The 19,214-nt window shown below is 40.8% G+C and overlaps 2 protein-coding genes and 1 long non-coding RNA gene across 7 annotated transcripts; 1 reads left to right on the plus strand and 2 right to left on the minus strand.

The window, feature by feature from the left end:
* Positions 1-2,002: 2,002 nt before the first annotated feature.
* Positions 2,003-14,311, minus strand: LOC109853193 (DAZ-associated protein 2-like). 2 transcript variants are annotated; one of them, XM_020425062.1, is made up of 5 exons: positions 14,156-14,311; positions 3,161-3,229; positions 2,917-3,020; positions 2,670-2,819; positions 2,003-2,515 (listed from the first exon to the last, which is right to left on the minus strand). In XM_020425062.1, exons 1-5 carry the CDS (start codon positions 14,169-14,171, stop codon positions 2,336-2,338), a joined length of 519 nt encoding a protein of 172 aa, XP_020280651.1. In that variant the 5' UTR covers positions 14,172-14,311; the 3' UTR covers positions 2,003-2,335. The 2 variants fall into 2 exon arrangements, with proteins under 2 accessions (XP_020280651.1, XP_020280652.1); XM_020425063.1 differs by lacking the exon at positions 3,161-3,229.
* Positions 3,236-7,123, plus strand: LOC109853194. Its single transcript, XR_002250090.1, has 2 exons — positions 3,236-4,973; positions 5,448-7,123. It is a non-coding gene; the product is annotated as an uncharacterized LOC109853194 (long non-coding RNA).
* A 553-nt stretch (positions 14,312-14,864) lies between the features above and the next one.
* LOC109853267 (thioredoxin domain-containing protein 11) lies at positions 14,865-19,108 on the minus strand. Of its 4 annotated transcripts, none has more exons than XM_020425186.1 (10): positions 18,676-19,108; positions 18,349-18,559; positions 18,020-18,250; positions 17,661-17,867; positions 17,365-17,562; positions 16,784-17,232; positions 16,381-16,696; positions 16,060-16,290; positions 15,767-15,960; positions 14,865-15,637 (listed from the first exon to the last, which is right to left on the minus strand). In XM_020425186.1, exons 1-10 carry the CDS (start codon positions 18,897-18,899, stop codon positions 15,169-15,171), a joined length of 2,730 nt encoding a protein of 909 aa, XP_020280775.1. In that variant the 5' UTR covers positions 18,900-19,108; the 3' UTR covers positions 14,865-15,168. The 4 variants fall into 4 exon arrangements, with proteins under 4 accessions (XP_020280775.1, XP_020280774.1, XP_020280773.1 ...); XM_020425185.1 differs by having other exon boundaries at positions 17,350-17,562; XM_020425184.1 differs by having other exon boundaries at positions 17,661-17,894.
* Positions 19,109-19,214: the final 106 nt, after the last annotated feature.

The raw sequence follows: 19,214 nt of genomic DNA on the forward strand, positions 1-19,214 counted from the left end.
CACTCATTCAAATGTAATAACAAGTACACTTCTCATTTTAAATTATTTTTGTTTTTTTTTTTTTTTTTTTTTTTTTTTGTATTGTTACAATAGATCCTTAAGTTTATTGCACACTTTTTTTCCGTGATATAAAACTCATTTCACTTTTGCTTTCTTTTTTTTTTTCTTGCTTTTTCTCTCGTATACTCTCACATTTTCTCTCTCCCTTTCACTCGTTCTCCCTTTTTTTTTTTTTTTTTTTTTTTTGTGTTCTCACTCACTTCATACAAAATTAATCGTTGAAACACCGCACTGATGATTTCTGTCTATAAAGAGGGTCTGCAAATAAATTGTTTAAATAACAATAACTTAAATATAAATATCAACGCAATTATGTCTCGTGAGCTTCTACAATCATCAATATTGAACTTCTATTCTTTCTTTATCCTTGATTCTTTTCTTCTTCGTTCGATGAGCGCAACGACGATCGTCGTTCCTTGTCTAGTGGCATCAGAGAGTCCACCTTTTCGTTGATCTAACTAAGAAAGTTTAGTCCTTCGCGCTTAAATTAATCGTTCTCGCAATAATTTGTTTCTGTGGGAAACCCACATTATTTGACTGGTTTTTTTTTTGTTTTTTTTTTCTTTTTTTGTTTTTTTGTTTTTTGAGCCTTCGGGATACCGTGGAGCCCATGGATTTGCAGGTTGCCGAAAACGCGAGTTCTCAGAAAACACAGATACCGAAGACATGAGAGTCCTCAGAAACTTTTACGACCATAGATCCTTAGTATTATTTTGTTAAACATACAATCTCGGTAACTAAATTTTACATAATTTAGTCAATAAACTTAAAATTTCCAAAGTTTTGGAATCTTAAGTAATAAAAGCCACTGAAACTAAAGAGAGAGTGAGAGTCTAAATATCTTGAATTCTGATTAAGTTGAGATCATAAATTGATCACTGCTTTATTTGCTCAACACGTTTATGCCCAGCATTAATTTGTTACAAGGTTTTAATTGGATGTTGGACGCAATAATATGTTTTAACAAGTTAACTGAACTTGATATTTTCATTATTAAAATGTTTCGAATCCATAAATAAAACTGTACCGCAAATTTAACATTTTTGGTTCACTTCTTATTGAAGAGAAAGATGATTTTTAGAGAGATTTCTAAAGCGTTCAACCTCGAGTCTGATCTCTCGGAAGTTTCTCTCAATTTTTTCTCAATAATCTCGAAATTCTAATGTGATCTAACAATATTCCAATGTCGGATTTGAATTCGACGTGTCAAAAAATCACCTCTCTGTATCAATGAGCAAAAACAAAAACAGACGTTGTACAGTGTATAATTCGAGTTCTTGAATCTATATATTCGGAAATTTGTTGATTAATAAAAACTTGAATTTTTCCAAAAAAAAAAGCGTTGGAGAATTCGCAATAATATTCGCGAACTTCTGATGAGTCTTTTAGATCTTACAAATTTTCGGAACTCGAAAAATATATATATTATATATATATATATATATATATATATATATATATATATACGTCATCATATTATTCCTTGGGATCTATTATCATCATCATCCATTATTTTTTATTAACATTAATATTAATATTATTATTATTTGCGTACAGCCTGTAGGAAAATTTAATTGCGAAAGTTTTGAATTCCTGTTACCTCGGATCCATGGTTCGATAACGCTTCGAGTCCTCGTTAGCCACAGATTCTCGGTATTCTTGTATCTCTCGGGGCAGTCTCGCACGTAAGTTTTCGGATCTCACGGAGTATCCGTCAAAACTTTCGCACTGCTCACATTGTCCCGGCTTCTTCACAGAACGATGATGAGCTCTCAAGGAATTAGTTTTTGCGAGTGTGTGATGAGCGTCGTCGCGTCCGAATCTTCTTCGACTGGGACGATTCTCTGCAGTTCAACAGTACATGAGATGCGCAGATCGATCACCAAGACGGCAGCGATGTCCTTGAGATCATTGGATCACTTCTATTGATCGCAAATATCGCCGTATGTAAATCGCGTGGGAACTCTCACGGTTGCTGCCTTAGTACCATGTAATGTTGTGTGTTTGTTTGTTTGTTTGTGTGTGTGTGTATATAGGGTACGTATATGTAATATGTATGTGTGATCGGTCCGCGCACACACGGTATATTATTTTTTAATGCATAAAGCTGCTTCCAGTAACGGTGAAAAAAGCAGAGCTCTAACGGAAATTTGCCTACATGATCTTGTCGTTTCGACAACACAGCGCCTCCGACAGTTAACGTAGGTGTTTTTGTATAAGTGTGTACGTGGTGTTTTTTGAATGTATACGTGTTAGGAAAGGTGGTTTTGGTGGTTTACCAAAAGGTATAACCGCCCTCCGTTCCTCCTCCCAAGAACGAACCCTTCTTTTGCGACAAGGCGACGCTGTGGCCGGCCATTGCAGCCAGCTGAGCCGCATTTGCGGCCACTCCTGGTGGCGGCGGTGGCAGCACCGGTTGCGAGATGCCGTCAAATCGAGTACCGTCGAAACCATTCTGCGAAATACACGTCATCGCACAAATGTTTGGCGTTAAAATATTCAAGTAAAAAATAAAGAATGCTCTTTGTGCGATTATATTATACGTTATTAAAAACAAAACGATTGTTACTTGTGGTATTTATTTAAAAAAGTTATACGTCAGTACTTACAGGTACCATAATTGTGGGCCTAACAGGAGCCGGCTGCATAGCGGTTGCAGGATAATACGCTGTTGTCGCTAACGGCGGATAATATTGCAAAGGATATCCCGGTGGATAATATTGTAATGGATATCCCTGTCCGTACATTGGTTGATACATCTAAACACAGATCGAGGTTCATCGACAAACGACGTTCAAGCGAACATTTCTTTTATCTATGTTTTCGACAAAACAAAAATGAAGCACAGCGACTCACCATAGGATGCGTAAGAGTCTGATCGTACGTCGGCGGTGGCGGGCCTTGCGTCGCATATAACTGAGGTTGATTGGGAAATACTCCATAGGGTGCGGCGCCTGCAACTATGAGAAAACGTTATCGTTATCATTTGACAGTTAATGTATAAGCACATGCGATCACATTTAAGTTCTTATAATAGAACATACGAAAGACCGACTAACAGGCTTTCCGGATTTAAGAAAATTGGAAGACAGTCGCTTACCACCATAAGTCGGAGGTTGCGTCGGCGCGGGGACAAAGCCGGTCGGCGGATGCGGCGCCACCGGATACGCTGCAACACAAAGCGATGCGAAATGCAGATCTGTCAAATTTTTTGCAGGTCGCGAATGGCGTGTGTGTGTGTTCGATCTAAGCCAACATGGTACGTGGTACCACACCGCCAGAAAGGACGAGTGCCGGCGCGTCCCGTCCGCGTCTCGACGCGGTTTACAGGATGAGCGATCTTTTTCTTTTTCTTTTTTTTTTCTTTATCTTTTGTTTTGACAGATTGCAATCCCCGTTCGCGTCGAGCACGCGTAGAGCGCGTCGTTGAGAGACCGGAAACGCGGCTTGGACTGTCTTCTCCGATGCGCTTCCGAAGTAGTGCTGATCTCTAACCGATCTCTAAAACCGGGATCTCGATATTCCGTAAAGAACGGATTCAAATAGTCGGTGGCGCGCGACGCAAATGTTGCCGCTTACTTTTCAACGATCGGCACGAATTGTTTGCAACACTCGCTTTCCGTTTGAAAATAATCCAGAAAGCCTCGTCGCAACGGAGACAGATCGTCCAATGCGTCGCCGATCCCCAGTGGTACTCCCACACCCAAGTATATCTTACACATGACATACACCGTTTTGATCAAGGTACTATTCAAAGCTCAAACGATGTTAGTCACTAAATAATGGTGAAAAGAAATAACCGAAGATTCGCACCCGCTTGTCGCTCCCGGGGCGTTTTATCCCGAGGCTTTTTTTTTTTTCACGCCCGGGTTTTCCGCCGGGATGCACACAGACGGGTTTTTTTGATAAAAAACATTTATAAGATGATCAACCACTCTTCGTTCCGCGAAAGACGTCGATTCGATATTTTTTGTTACTTGTCTCGTTTGCAAAAAAAATTAGTCGTCAATATTACAACTAATATTCTTTTAATTATATATAAATTTTTTTTCCACGAGAGTTTTTTGACTGACTGTACGAGTCTTTCTCGCAGATTTCACGTCGTCTTTACGAACTTTAAATATGTGAACTTTCCTCTAAGACACATTTTTTGAAGACGCGAAATAAAGTAAATTTTCATAATTTTAGTAATTCTACAAATACATGTTACGTGAACTGAAACATTTCTCTTTGTAATAATACAAGTAATATGTGTCATACAACTTTCTGTTTAAAAAAATTATTGAGAAACAAATAAAAAGAAAAAAAAAACAAATTTGACATAAATCGAGAATTATTACGACTGAAGTTGAATTGAAATAAATTTCAACTTCGTCGCATTTAGCAGCAGAAATTTTCACATGTTACCTTTGTTCGAGAAGTTGATCACCTTAGGCCACACTCTATCGAGGATCCATTGAGATCGCTAATAATATATTATCCACATGAATGGATCCACGATAAGAGAGGTGAAACGAGTCATGCTTGAGAATACATCAAAATTACTTGTTTTTTTTTGTTTTTCAAATTAAAACTAGAGCAACACACTTTGAAACACGCAGAAATTTATATCGTCATTCTCTCTTCAAAAGTTTCCTTCAAAACATAATATTTTTCTTTGCTCAATTTTTTTGCATTTAGGAGAGATTATTCCCAAACAATGACTCGTCATTGAGCAACCTTTACGTCTAAAACTAAGATTTAATACGAAACCGATCTCAAAGCAAATAGCGTTACGCAATCAAGGTAAAAGCCAAATACATTCGTCTAAGAGGTCGAGCCTCGGGGATCCGAAGACGTGAAAAACCATCAACAAACACTTGCTCCGAATGAAATTCTCAAGGCACATTTGTTAACATCTCGAATCGTCGCAGGTGATTAGATGTTTTTTTGAGTTCGTATATCAAAATTTGATATTAATATTCTGTTCTCAATTAGAACTTCTGGATTTAAAACAATTTTTTAAATAGAATTTCACACAATAATTGTGTGTGTAAGTAATAATATTTTTGTGGACACTTCAACTATTTAACTTTTTCTTCATCTGAACCACTCGTTACTTGAACAGTTAAACGTTTAAAAAAAACTTTGCAATTGTTTCAGAAATATTTGAAACTCGCCAACTCGAATTATTTTTTATCAGTTTTAAACGCGTCACAATCTCGCTTGTTCACGTCCTGCGGTTGTTCGAAACGTTAACAATATTCGTTTATTTTATTTCCGATTCAATTGCTGCTTAACCCGCTATGTAATTCAATATACTTTTCAATTAATTTTCATTTTGACGTTTTTACACAAGTTTTTACACGTTTACATTTTTTTTTTTTTTTTTTTTTTTTTTTTTGAAGCGCTGCTGTCCGAAAGAAAGTGGACGTTTCCCGACGGGTTAAAGAGCACAAAAATGAAGAGAGAGCAGCGAATCCCGAGGCTCGGCTTTCGAGAAACAGAAAAACGACAAAACAGAGCTAAAATAAAGCCAGGAGGTAAGAAGGATAACGGTTGCTCCAAAGAGTGATGTTAAAAACAAGCCCAAGTAATCGGAAGGACTCGGTGATGCGAGAACGACACAATCTGTCTCAACATCAAAAATGTATCGGCAATAAATTATCAAACATCGTCAATCGATCATTTATCATTAAAAATATTATCATTATCATCGTCGTCGCCAATAAAATGACGAGACGCTTCGTTTTTTTTCTTTTTTCATTTCACAAATAAAAAAAAGAACAAAACCGAGAAGAGTCTCTACATCTTTCTCTTTTTTTTTTTTTTTTCTTTCTCGGGGCGGTGAATGTGTAATTTATACAATGAGTATAGTGGTACGATGATTATGTATATATATATATAGATATATATATAATATTTATATATATAAATATATATGCATATATAGCGAGATACGGGCTATATATACATATCGGGCTCCACACATTCAAAAAGTCGTGACAAGACTCAGCAAACCACAAATTTCTGCAAATATCCAGAAATAAAGGTTAAACATGATTAAAAGTTCCTCAGAATCGTGTATAATAAGTAATCTTTTTTTTTTTTTTCCATGACCGGCCGCGTCGCGACGTCGCGAGACGCTCGGCCACCTCTCTGTGTGTTTTTTTTCTTTCTCTAGCGCTTTTAGTTATCTAAAATCGCTCCGCGCACCACGCGCCGCCGCAACACGGAGGCCAATTGTCCCTCCTCCTCCTCTCTATGGTCTCGTGTCACAAACGCGAAGAGTAGAGAAACGCTCTACCGACGTTTCGCAAGATATTTGCTTCGCGCGTTATACGCACGCAATAAAACAAAAAGAACAAAAGTTTAGTTCGAGACGCGAGTTTACAAATTGAATTTTTCTCTCCAAAGAACATCAGATAGAAATCAAAACTCACGTTTTCCTTTCTTCTTTCGTCTCGTTTTTTCCTCAAAGATACGAACAACGTTTTTTGCGTTTCCAAAAATACCGCAATATTCATTTAAGTCGATTGAAGGAAGAAAGCCGTTTCGTTTCCAAAGTCGACGTTCGAAAAAAAAAAAAAAAAAAACAATGAATCGAACTCTTGAAAATTTCGCGAGACAGAGGAGGATATTTCTCGTCATCGTCCTCCAGACGTGTGTTGTTGCACACAGTGCAGCGGCGCCGGTGCTGGACGGACATGTTGTACTCTAACATAAACGTCAGCCCACACCAAATTGTCCATGATGTGACCGAAGGTTGGTCGAACAAGTGGAGACGAACTTATTCACACAGCTTTCGCACGAGCGAGCGCAACCCCGGATCAATCATCACAACGAGCGTTCACAATAATCGGATAATGCATAACTACAAGAACAACGCTCTCTTTCGAGAGAGAACGACAAAGTACACAAATTACTTAACGAAAAATATAAAAAAAGATACACCGCAATCAGCAAAATCTTCCAGAAAAACTAAAACAAAGATATATATACTCAAAAAGAGAGTGAATTTTTTCAGAGACGCAAAATATCATCGCACACGCAACATATCCGAAAGAAAAAAAAAAAAAAAAAACGAACGAATCCAGAAGAAAGTATGAGAAATTCACAGGTGTTCAGAAAAGTGTTGTCCAAGCACCGCGCGTGAAAAAAAATTCTCTAAATTTTGTTTAAGAAAAGAATGTGTGCTTTTTTTTTTCAACAAATCTCACATCTTTTTACGTACGCAATTACGAATCGACCGACACTCGCTCGCTAGGAACATATCGTTCGCATTATTACCGTTCGCTCGCTCTCCGGATGCTGGTCGAGTGCGTCCACCTGCGCGCGTTCGAGCAACCTCCGACAAATAATAAAAGTTATGTGTCTATATGTGCCACGGTGCAAACAATTATCGAATCAATCACAACTGATTGTAATATTAAGGCTAATACGGCTTAAATGGTAAAACTCGAAAAATCTGTTCCATTACTCGTTCCTCTCTCTCTCTCACACACTCGCACGCGCGCACACACACGCACACACTCTCTCTCTCACTCATTCTCCCTCTTTCTCTCACTTTCTCTCATCTCTCCACGGTTTTTTGTCCCTTAACGAGCAGTTCGACGCTATTTTTTATTTTTTTTTTCTATACTCTCTTTTTTTTTTCCTCGCTATCTCGGACACTTTCTTTCGACGACCCGTGTCAAAAAGACGGCCGTCGAAGAGGTCGGTCTTGTCATTCTGCCGGATAGCGATTCATCGAAATGCTTCCGTGGACAACCGGACGTGTTCTCAGCGCGAACAGAATTCACCCGGGAGCGTTTGAAGAAATTTCATTCTTTTTAAAATCGCGGTCGAAAAAGTTTGACGTTGAAGAAAATCCCGCGGACGGCGAAAAAAGATTTTCTTGGAAGAAAAAAAAAAAAAAAAAACGTCGTTTCCGTTCGTGTACAGTTCGCGAAGTTCCGATCTTGTTTACTCGCTCCCGGAATAATTTCCGAATCGTCACAGAGACCACTCTCCGTCCATTATCGACCAGCGTAATCAACAAACGCTACTTCGCTTAAGCTCACTATTAACAGTGTGTTACGATTACAAATTCTGTCAATCATGCGCATGCGGTCGCGATCAACGGAAGACGCTCGCGCGCGCGCGCGATTGTCAAGTCGACTTAAGAAACGAACCAATCAATGTGACGTGTACAATAACATTGCGGAGACGCAAATTGCACAACGCACGCAGTGTGCATTGCAGCGCGATAAAACATAAAAATAAAAATAATAAAAAAAAAAAAAACAACAAAAATACAGTGCCGGGTCTTCCGTTGATATGCGACATTGAATATATAACATGAAACTCTCTACGGTGATCACACAAAAAACCACTGCAATTTAAAATGACGAAATAATACCAGCTCGCGCGATTCCGCCTTCTTCGCGATCTTCAGATTCGAACGTGTGTGCGTGTGCGTTTGTGTATATATATATATATACATACACACACACACACATATATATATATATGTATACATGTGTATATCGTACACACATCCCGAAGAAAATGCAGAAACAACGACTTTACCGAAGCGAAATCGTGAGAACCGGTTGAGATGACATATCGAAAGAAAAAAGAACATGCACGATTATAGAAACAACAGTGGGACAGTGAGAGAGAGAACACACGATCAGCTGTATGTACATACGTACGTCTCATTTTTTTGTTTGTTTGTTTTTTTTGTTTGTTTGTTTACATACTCGCGATTCGGCGATCGCGTGCGTCCCTCACTGCCTCTGAAGGATCAGAGAAAAAAAACCATTTTGTTTTTCGAACATGCGAGCCGAAATAACAACACGTGGAAAGATTCGTATAGTTCGTACTTGCACGGAGGTCTACTGGGATGCTAAGGGTGAACGCAATTTCACACTTTTGATTTTTCTCCACCGCGCAGCCGCCTTATATCTCTCACTTTTCTCTCTCTTTTTCTCTCTCTCTCTCTCTCTTCCTTTTTCTTTCTGTCCTGAAGTAAATCGTAATTTAAACGAGCCGCAAGAACCTTGCGGCGTGAACGGTGTGAACGTGAGATTACGTTTTTTGTTTTTTTTTTTTGTTTTTTTTTTTTGCGATTTCGGTAGCTTTTGTGCGCGTTCGGCGGAAAATCGAAGCCATCCTCGTGAGCGATCGGCGCGACGCGTGTTTAAGCGCGTGCGCGCGCGCGCACACGAGGTCCCCTTCACCTACTACAAGTCTGTTAGCTTAAGAAATTTAATCGATAAGATCCGATTGCGCGCAAGCATAACGTCGCGCGTGCAACATTTTGTTCAAAGAAGCGCGACCCGGATGTCCGCCGAACGCAATACTCACACACATCGCTTTTTCTCATCAGCTACAAAACACTACTCTCGAGAAACTACCGAAAAAATAGATCTAAAGAGTCCACGCTACGATTATCGAAGAAGGAAATTTGAGATATCTATATGTATGTTCCGACTATGTATCACATCGTCTACGACGTGCAGCCGTGAGCCACAATTTCCTCGCGACGGCAAAGATTTTGCTACCGTTTTTTTAGAACACATTTTGCCGAATTTTCTCTAAAATTCCGTTGACTTTTTTTTTTTTTTTTTTTTTCATTGCTTTTGTTCTTTTTTTTTTTAATCTACCTTTTGGCGTCTTTTTCGGGGCGCGTCGCAGTCGCGCGCTGAATTTGTAATCCCGCGAGGAAACTTTTGGCCACGGTGAAAAAAGAGAAGCGACATGCAACTATATTTGTTAAAAGTGAGCTAGCAAATTTTCTATATAAATGAGATAAAAATATCGTTATAGAAAGGTACGCTTAGATATACAGCACGTGTCCACCCGCAAAAAGGCCCGCCGTGTCGGCGAGCGCGCGCGCGCGCGCACGTAATTTGCATTGAGACTTTGATCTTGTGCGAAACACGGGGGAAACAAATTATTGTGGCGAGAAGAGAACTGGAATAAAACTAATTTCACTCGATTGCTCGTAAATGTGTATCAACAGTTTGTATCAATTTGTGTATTTGTTTGTTTGTATTTTTTTTTTTAAATTTTTCTCGATTTAACTCCAATGCGGACAAAAAAAGTCCTCGTGAAAATACAAAAACTATTCAATTCCGATAATAAAACTGCAATTTATTGTTAGTTTCTCAATTGTTATTAAATTGTACCAATTGTGTATTTATAGAGATGTGTGTTTCTCTATGTGTGTGTGTGTATAAGTTGCACATGTGTACGCGCTGTATATTTCTCTCTCGGAGGAGAGAAATCGCGATTGCGTAAGGGGAGGACACAAAAAACTCTTGCACGCGCACGCGCGCGCGGACATGTCCGAGCGTATAGAATTATAACAAAGAAAAGAGAAAAGAAACAGAAACAGTGAATAAAAGCAGCCAGCCAATATCACGAAGTTTCCAGTATAAATATTAGTTATACACCCATATCAATACATTGCACACAGCCATATTGATTTGGATATATAGCGATTCGCGTCTCCGATTCCTATCAAAAAAATTTAGCGCTAAATTAGGCGCTAACGTGTCATGTGACATTTCTCCACGGCCGCGAAAAAGCGAACGGTGAACTGTTCGAAGAGACGAACAACTCTCGACGGCGCACGTGTGCGGCGCGCTCAAACATCAAAAACCCGAAAGATTTGTTTTTTTTTTTTTTTTTGTTCTCTTCCAAGTTTTGCGAAACCCGCGCAAGACTTCGGAGAGTGTGTGCGTGTGCGCGCGTGTGTATGTGTGACACTCACAAACACACACACACACACAGATTCAGAAGTCACGTAATTCTCGATTCGAACGTGACACGTTCCTTTGTTTTGAATCGGGACGCGCCTTTTGCATTCAATATTTTTATGCACGCTGAGGCTGCAGACGGGAAGGTCAGCGATTGCCTTTCTCCGGAATGTTTTGTCAAACTGTGTTTTCTCTGCGAGTAGATTTTCTTTCTTGAGCCCCGTTCACAATTCCTGGGTTGATCCCGAGAGATCTCGTGTTGCAAAAAAATTGCAATCTCGAACTTGGAGAAGACTCGTCACTTCAACCGACACAGATTTCGGGACATCTTGCTCGTATATACTCGACGCAAATCTAAATCGATCCTTTGATTGACTTTTGCGCGACGAGAAGATCCAGAAGATCCTCTCAGCCCAACTCCTCCACGATGATTAGGTGTCTCTTTTTACAAGCGAAACTTTTTTGCGGTCTTCCGATTTGCGAGAAAAATAGAAGCGCGACGACGTTATTGAAAAAAAACTCCAAAACCAAAAGAGTCGTTATTTCCAAACAGACTTGTTTTCTTAGTTTCAGGGCTCCCGGATCTGTTGGATCTCACCGCGTGAGCAGATAAGCAATCGGTTCCTCTCGCGTCACAGCCTCGGCGTACTACGGACGGTTTTTTTTTTTTTTTTTTACATATTAATATATATATATATAATATATAATATATATATGTGTGTATGTGTGTGTGTGTGTGTGTATACGTAATATATGTTGGTATATAAACACGTAGTGAGTTAAGGTAATATATAGAGTAAAGGTGAGGTTAGATACGTGGCTTAGGCTGCGCCGGTCTCCGGAGCTCCACCTACTGACTGGGATCAAATCGTCTTTGTAATGGTCCGCTGCAAACATATTGACAGCCAAATTGTAGGCGCTATCCCTCCGCTCTCAGCTGCTACACGGCACCCATAGGTATATAAACGGTAGCAGGCTCGCAGCAGTTATCATTACTGTATATATATATTACGGTATATATATGTATAATATATATATGTACTCTTCACTCAGTAATAAATCACTAACAATATTAATGATAAATATAAGCACGTAGACTCTCCCACTTACAGGCTAAGCTCTTTAACGTACAATCCTTACAACACTCTTGCCCCTTTCTCTCTCTCTTTATATATGTATATGGCAGAGGCACCTGCTTCGGGAGGACAGACCAGATTTGATAATGAAAATGTCGCACCGTCAAGGTCAAATTGTTCAAACTTTTTGCTCTTACGGCAAATTTTTTCCGTGAGGAGGATCGAAACTCTCGTGTGTGTGTGTGTTCAAGCGCGGCTGCTGTTCCACGGATGTCTCGGATCCTCTTTGCTCCGCGTCGTCGTATGTATGTGTGTGTGTATGTACGTGTGTGTGTGTGTGCGCTGAGGGAAATCGGGAATAAAACCGTACAAATGTATCCGAGACACCTCGAGAACGGCCCGGGCTGTGACCGAGAGGACACCCTGGGTGAAGACTCATTCGTTCGTTCGTTCGTTCGTTCGTTCATTCATTCATTCACTCGCTCACTCTCTCTCTCTCATCCCCCCTTTCTCTCTCTTTCTGTCTCTCTCGAGAAGCGCAGCTTCGATTTCGCAGTGTGTGTTTTTATCGGACGACGATGAAAAGCTACGTATGGAATCTCGTGAGGTCTTCGATTCTTAAGATCTATGCGCGCGTGTCTCTTAAAAACACGATACTTCGCGCATCATATGTCAGTTTTTTTTTTTTTTTTTTTTTTTTTTTTTTTTTTTTTTTTTTTTTTTTTTTTTTTNTTTTTTTTTTTTTTTTTGTAAAACCCAGCCTTCCTGCATCTGCAAAAAAACACGACTGAGCAATACTTGGAGAAATGACCTCCGGAGCCTCGCCGACGATGTGTCAAACGTCGCACGCGGGAAAATTGTCTCTTTTGCGAGAAAACCGCGCAAATTCATCACCCGAATCTCTCGAATTCGCGAGTTAGAATCTCGTATCTTGATCCTTGACACACACACGGACATTTTATCTAAGAGAAGCAATACGAAACGCGACGCATTGCGGATACCAATTTCAGTTTAGATTTGACATTCGTGGGGCGTTGCAACGCGGATATTTCACGTTCCATTCCGTGAACCAAAAACAAAACAACAGAAGAAATATAATTTTTTTTTTGATCGAATTACAAAAGAACCACGCTTGTGAGATAATTCAGGAATTGTACAAAAAAAAAAAAAAAAAAAAAATCTAAGAAAGAGAAGAAACCTAAGAGACAACAAATACTATCGATATTCAATAATTCGCTCCTCGGATATGTTCCAAAGAGAAAATCGATTCGCAAAAATCTCGAATTCCAAGAAAAGCTTGTTGGAGTGTCTCCGCGCGACACTGAATCCGCGAGCGTGGCGCGGCCAAATAATCTTTTGCGTGTATACAAAGATCAAGACGATCCGTGAAAATATCCGCGCTTGATTTGAAGAAGACGTCCGATGCGACGAGATGCGAGCGAAAAAATTCACATTCGCGTTTTCTCGAACGCGCGGCGAGACGGCGAGAATTTCCGCGAAAGCGGTTCGGAAAAAAATACGCAGAGTGTCGAAAATCGCGGCGCGGAGGAAGAAGATCATCCCCGGATATGGGATAACGAAATTTCCCCGGGGGAAGAAATTTCTCTCGGATTCTCTCGGCAACGAGCGGAAAAACGGACATTGCTCGGAAGTACGTGAAATAGTAACGTATAGGTAAACGAGATGAGATTCTCTCTTCCTCCATGGGCGAGAGAAACACAGAGGAGCGAGCAACTCTCCGGAGGCCATTTTGTGTTCCCAGCGCGCGATGCGCGCGGTATTGATTTGTCCTGTCAACCTTTAGGCCGGGCACTCGAGAACGGTCTGTGCCGGCGCCCGGGGTCCCCGACGTGCGAAAAATGGGAGAAAAACCGAGCGACACGACGCCGCGCGTCGCAAACGTCGCGCACCGAGGAGTCGCGTCGACGTAGACATCGACGTCGCCTTGGGCAACGACCGGGCGTCACGTCGAGTGACAAGTGGTGAGACACGGCTTATTTTAACGAGTGCGTGTGCGCGCGTATATGTGTATATGCGCGCGAGTGTGTACATATTAATGATACGTGTGATATGTATATGTGTGTGTATGTGTGTGTGTGTTGGGTATGCGACTGTTTCTCGCGTATACATGTATGTGTGCACGCGCGTCTGTATGCTGTAATTTCTCTCTCTCTCTCTTTCTTTCTTTCTCACTCACTCACTCGCTCGTTCGCTCGCTCGCTCTCTCGCTCCTTTGTCAGTGTACGTTTCACGCAACTAAAATGGTAACGCGCAATTACGGCGTATAGTTACCTTTCTTGTCGGTCATTATTGCTTACAGTTTCACAATTTTACTAAAAAAAAAAAGAAGTACGCGTTATTCCTAATTAAATCACCGAATTCGAGTCTTGCAACACTGCGAGCCGATGAGAACGGCTGTGACACTTAATAGACACTAGCGCCGTTTATTGAGCGTGCCTGTAGCAGTACGACAGCGCTGTGCGCCGCGCTCTTCTCCGTGCGCGCGCATCGGTCTGGCACGTTCTCGACCAATGGGAACCAATTCGAACCCTCGGCTACGGAAGTACGAACCGCCGCTGGGCCGCGTTCCAAAACTCCGCCCGTCGGATGTTGTTGCGTCTCGACCGACCAATCGGGAGACAAAGCTCAGGGACTTCCGTGTTTCCGATTGGTCTGTCGTGCGAGCGAGATTTTTCGAAAGTCGCAATCAGCGACAACTTCGGATTTGCTTCGATCACGCACGTATCCCGCGAATTGCCGGTCTGTATTTTCGTGTCTGTAACGAAGATTAACAGCGCCTCTGTCGGCAAAGTGGTAAAGTAACAAAGAAACATTGTCACAAAAGAAAGTTCGAGACACGCGTATTTGTTTTTTTTTTTATTTACAAAAACCATATCGTAATGACGCGTGTAAAGTTGGGAGAGAGAAAGAGAGAACTGGAAATAGCCACTTTACTAAAAAAAAAAAACAATCTTTCGTAGAGTAGATTTGTACACAACGTTTTATTTAAACATTTTATTGAATATAGACTAGCACAACAATATCATTAAGTTTAAATGATCAACTTACTCTGTTTTGCTTTTTGTTCAATCATCAAAGGAGCAAGCCAAGAGTGCGAACAATTTACTTCTTCTTTTATTCAATTTGGCATTGAGATTTATACTAATAAAAAAACGCACAAAAAAAAAAAAAAAAAAAAACATTGTGAGATATCTCAAAATATGTGTTACTATTCGTAGACGTATATCAACATTTGTAAGGCGGAATTCTATATCACAATTCGCTTCTTCAGAGAGCGAATCTCTTCATTTAGTAATTGGCACAGCGCTCTCGTAACGACGTTCTTTCGTCGTTCTGGCGCCCGTTTCCAACAACCTAAGAACCTCGTAATAGTTACGAAATTTTTTTCTAATTAGTTGCGCCTTCTTACGATCTTTGCCGAGATCAACGGTAGAACTCAGAATGAAGTGAATATCCCTGATGTGCTCCAGTTTAAAGAAAATAATTTTCCGTCTGTTTCGCGCAATGTCCTTGTCCAAGTGATTTAAATGCCGTCGTAGTTTTCTGTAATCCCGCAAAAGTTGCTCGATTATATCTAGGCACAGCCATCGAATTCTAGCGATACATTTGTCCGGCGCCTCGCCAGTTCCCGACTGGCAGACATTGGTCAGAGCTTCGACGTGAGAATCGCCGTCCAAATTCGCCAACACGAAGTTGAGCAAGTTCGGAATAGTTATGGGAACGGAAAACGGGAATACGGTGCTGTCCTCCTTTCTGAAAAATTACAAAAGTAATGATATTACGCGTATACACACAGTTTGATTGAAAAGATATTGACAAAACTGATGTTTAAAAAAAACAAAAAAAAAAAAAAAACCCATTCGTGACCGAACACATGCGCACCTCTTCGCAGGAAAGAATAAAATCGACGGAAAGCGATTCATGGTGTACTCCCATGGCAAATCGTTGTTGTCTCCGTTCACTCTCACGAAAATTAGATGATCCATATTGGACAAGTAATGCGCCACTGTTAAATACACGTACGATATAGCACTGCAAAATCCGCAGTAAGGGGAATGATACATCACTACAACGTCCTGTAGAAACAAAACTAATGTTATCGCATATATATAATATATATATATATGTATATATATATCGGTTTTCTACTACTAATTAAAATACACAATATTGACCTTGGACGGATCTAAGATCGTATCCAAAAATGTCTCGGTCGTTAGCTCCCTAACACGAATCTGCGAACGCGAAGTCACGTTATTGCTCCGATTGGACGATTTTTGCGTTTTGTTCTGTTGCAAATTTTCCGAACGCAATGTTCGTTCCAGCAGACCTTGCGTGTATTGGTTCACGAAATTAACGAGAGCGTCCTCGCTGAAATCGTGATGCATGACATATTGACTCTCCAGCTGCGAAAGAGCGGAGAAATTAAAAAAAAAAAATAAAAAAATAAATAATAAAAGTAACTGATGAAGACACACATGTCTCACGAAACTTACCGCCGAGTCCAAAATTACAACAGCGGTTTTGTTCTTCCACTTTGTTGTGTCAATCCCGAGATGTTGAGCGAAGTGAAAGTAATGCAAACTGTCGATAGCTATCAGAGCCAGCGTTTTGTTGGTCTTGCAAACGGAGTCTTTCAGACTGTTATTGAACCGGGCCGGCGAGTCCCGCGGGAACAACGGCTGATGGTAGTCATTTCCGGCTAACCATTTTCTGCAACGTTCCTTCAAAAAGTTTCTCCTCACCGTGCTCGCGGATCTCGTGTCTTCTTTTTTCCACAACAACATTTTGTACTCGGTACCGGTATGCAACCTGAGAGATCAACGGGGAATTATTACGCTGAACCGCTTCAAAACGTGTTTGGTTAAACCATAACACACGTATGTGACTAAAATTTACCTCTTCAATTCCGATTCCTTTTGTACTCTTATCGTTATATAATTTTTATTATAATAATAATTGGACATTCGTCTTTCGTGCTGTTTACTCCTGACGGAACTTGTAAACACATCGGTGTCTCTGCAAACACCGGCGAACTCTTTGTCACCAGCCAAGCAAATCTCCTTTTCAAATCTGTTCATTGTCTTTACGTTGCACAAGGAACATTTGTTCATTGCCACATTCGCGCAACAACTGTCGTTGATCCATTGCTGAATCGCTATACTGGCGACCATTTCCTTCACTTGCCCAGTGTTGGCTCTGGTCTCTTTCAGTAGATTCGCGCATTCCTGATTCTTAAACAAGTGACGAATCGTGGCTGTACGTCGATTCGCTTCTAGACCCGTTAGTATGTCCTTCCCTAACATATTATCCACACAGTTATAATATTGTAAGCCAATTTCTCTAATCTGGAGAACAGAACCATTTGTCAATAGAATTCGTGATGAAAGTTCGTTTCGAGAGTCTTAAAATTTTTTATCGGTAAAAAATTTATAAAATTATCCGAGACAAGATACGACATTTACATTTCGGACACGCACCAGATTGTAAATATAGTTCTCCGTGTGAAAAGGATTTCGTGGCGTGAAGAGAAACAACACCGGCCCGTCGCGCAGATACGGCGCGAGCGTAAACGCTTTGACGCCAGGAGGCTGTAGCCACATGGACGGCTGATGAATAGAACCGCTGATCCAATTCAGAATATTTTCGGAAGTCCACTCCTTGTCTTCCGGATAAGTCTGAATGTTTTTGTTTGTTTTTGTTCACACATCTTATCTTATTCGCATAAAACAAAAAAAACAAAAAACAAAAAAAAAAGAGATTTTCGCGCACTTACCAAAGATTCATTCCACATGAGCAATCTCGCCGATGGAAATCTGTAAACTCCGTGATGCAATTCGCTGGACGACGCGCTGGTCACTATGGCGAATGCCAGTTCTCTGTTCGGATCTTTTTCAAGCGATCTAATCGCGGTTCTGTAGAACTCCCTGTATCCGGGTGTTCTATTTAATCGTGTAAAATTGAAATATCCTACAACCACTGCCTGTAAGTTATCGACAAAAGTCTTCTCCTTGATTAAGAACAAAACTTGTGATCGCAACAGTTGGTTACTTTATTTTTTTAGTGCTAATTTGTTGGTTCGTTTTTTTGTTTTTGTTTGTGAAAAAAATTTACATTTCCAGGATTTGCACTTACATCGTGAGCGATCAACAATTCCCTCAATTCTTCCTTGTATGTTATTCTGACAATGGGATTTATAAGCGAGTCGAGAAAACGTATCATGTACGGCGCCGTGCGAATTCCTCTGTAGTCGATACCGGAGTCTCTGGATGGATACAGCATTAATATCGGATAACTGTGAATTTTATTGTACACGGCTCTGCACTCCGAATCGGGATGCCAACAATTGATAGCTGCGAAGAATACCTGAGGAACAGCACACACACACACACACACAGCGTGAGCGAGTTCGCGTTTGCACAAAAATGAAACATCTGTGAAATCTCTAAATTACGCATTCGTACTTGAGAATGATAAAATCGAGCTACGTTCTCGAATTCTTGGCGAAGGGTTTGGCTCTCGGCGTCCCAGGGCGCGTAATACATGACGAAGCTGAAATCAGCCTGCGTTATCCTATCGATCATCGCGTTCAAATGACCCTTGTAGAAGTCCAGCACTAGGGAACCCTGATCGAAGAATGGTCTCGCCGCTGGAGGCTTGGAAATTTTTGGAGGTCTGTTTGAAAATTTCAAGTGAGACCGCGTTAGTAAATACAATACACACACATATATATATATATATAAGTTTCTACGTGTGTTTATGTTAATTTGATGACAAAAAGCAAATCTTACGAGCTGTGTAGAGCAGCCAAGGCGGTAAAACTGAGTGCCAGAATAAAGCAGACACTTTCGTAGGACAACATTTTTGCCGCCAGTCGCTCCTCTATAGGTGGTCTTTCCTTGGCCACGTCGTTACTCGTCGATACGGACGTTGACGTTGACGTGACCTGACGCGGCAAATTATCGGCATTTCTCGGACCTGTCTCGCATTCCTCGCCGGACATCCGTCCAGCCATCGCCCGTCCACCGAAAATCACCGCATCGCCGATTTTCGCACAATTTCCTTCGCTTCGCAAAAATTTCTTCAATTTCTATACGATTAAAAACTTCCAGCAATTAACGGTCATTAATGGTCGACCGGCGGACGGATAGAACAGACAACTAGACCAACCACCGGAGCGCCCGGAGCGTATCCGCGACGGGAGTTGTGTTCTTCTTTATCAAAATCTTTTTGCACTGGCGCAAAGAATATTTACGCGCACCAATGCTCGTATCAGAGTACGGGATTCAAGAATTTGTGTGTTCAAATTCAACCAATCGCGACGCGGCAG

Source organism: Pseudomyrmex gracilis, unplaced genomic scaffold, assembly GCF_002006095.1.
Source record: "Pseudomyrmex gracilis isolate BER0280 unplaced genomic scaffold, ASM200609v1 scaffold_45, whole genome shotgun sequence".
Lineage (NCBI taxonomy): Eukaryota > Metazoa > Arthropoda > Insecta > Hymenoptera > Formicidae > Pseudomyrmex > Pseudomyrmex gracilis.

Bases quoted from the DNA above. Each gene is read 5' to 3' on its own strand.
- LOC109853267 (XM_020425183.1), bottom strand. From the start codon at position 18,899: ATGGCTGGACGGATGTCCGGCGAGGAATGCGAGACAGGTCCGAGAAAT. The intron at 17,563-17,660 runs GTAAGTGCGCGA...AAAAACATTCAG, and splicing joins TCATGTGGAATGAATCTTTG to ACTTATCCGGAAGACAAGGA. The intron at 16,697-16,783 runs GTAAATTTTAGT...TTGATCTCTCAG, and splicing joins AAGGAATCGGAATTGAAGAG to GTTGCATACCGGTACCGAGT.
- LOC109853193 (XM_020425062.1), bottom strand. The intron at 3,021-3,160 runs GTAAGCGACTGT...GTTTTCTCATAG, and splicing joins GCAACCTCCGACTTATGGTG to TTGCAGGCGCCGCACCCTAT. The intron at 2,516-2,669 runs GTAAGTACTGAC...TGTATTTCGCAG, and splicing joins GGCCCACAATTATGGTACCT to AATGGTTTCGACGGTACTCG.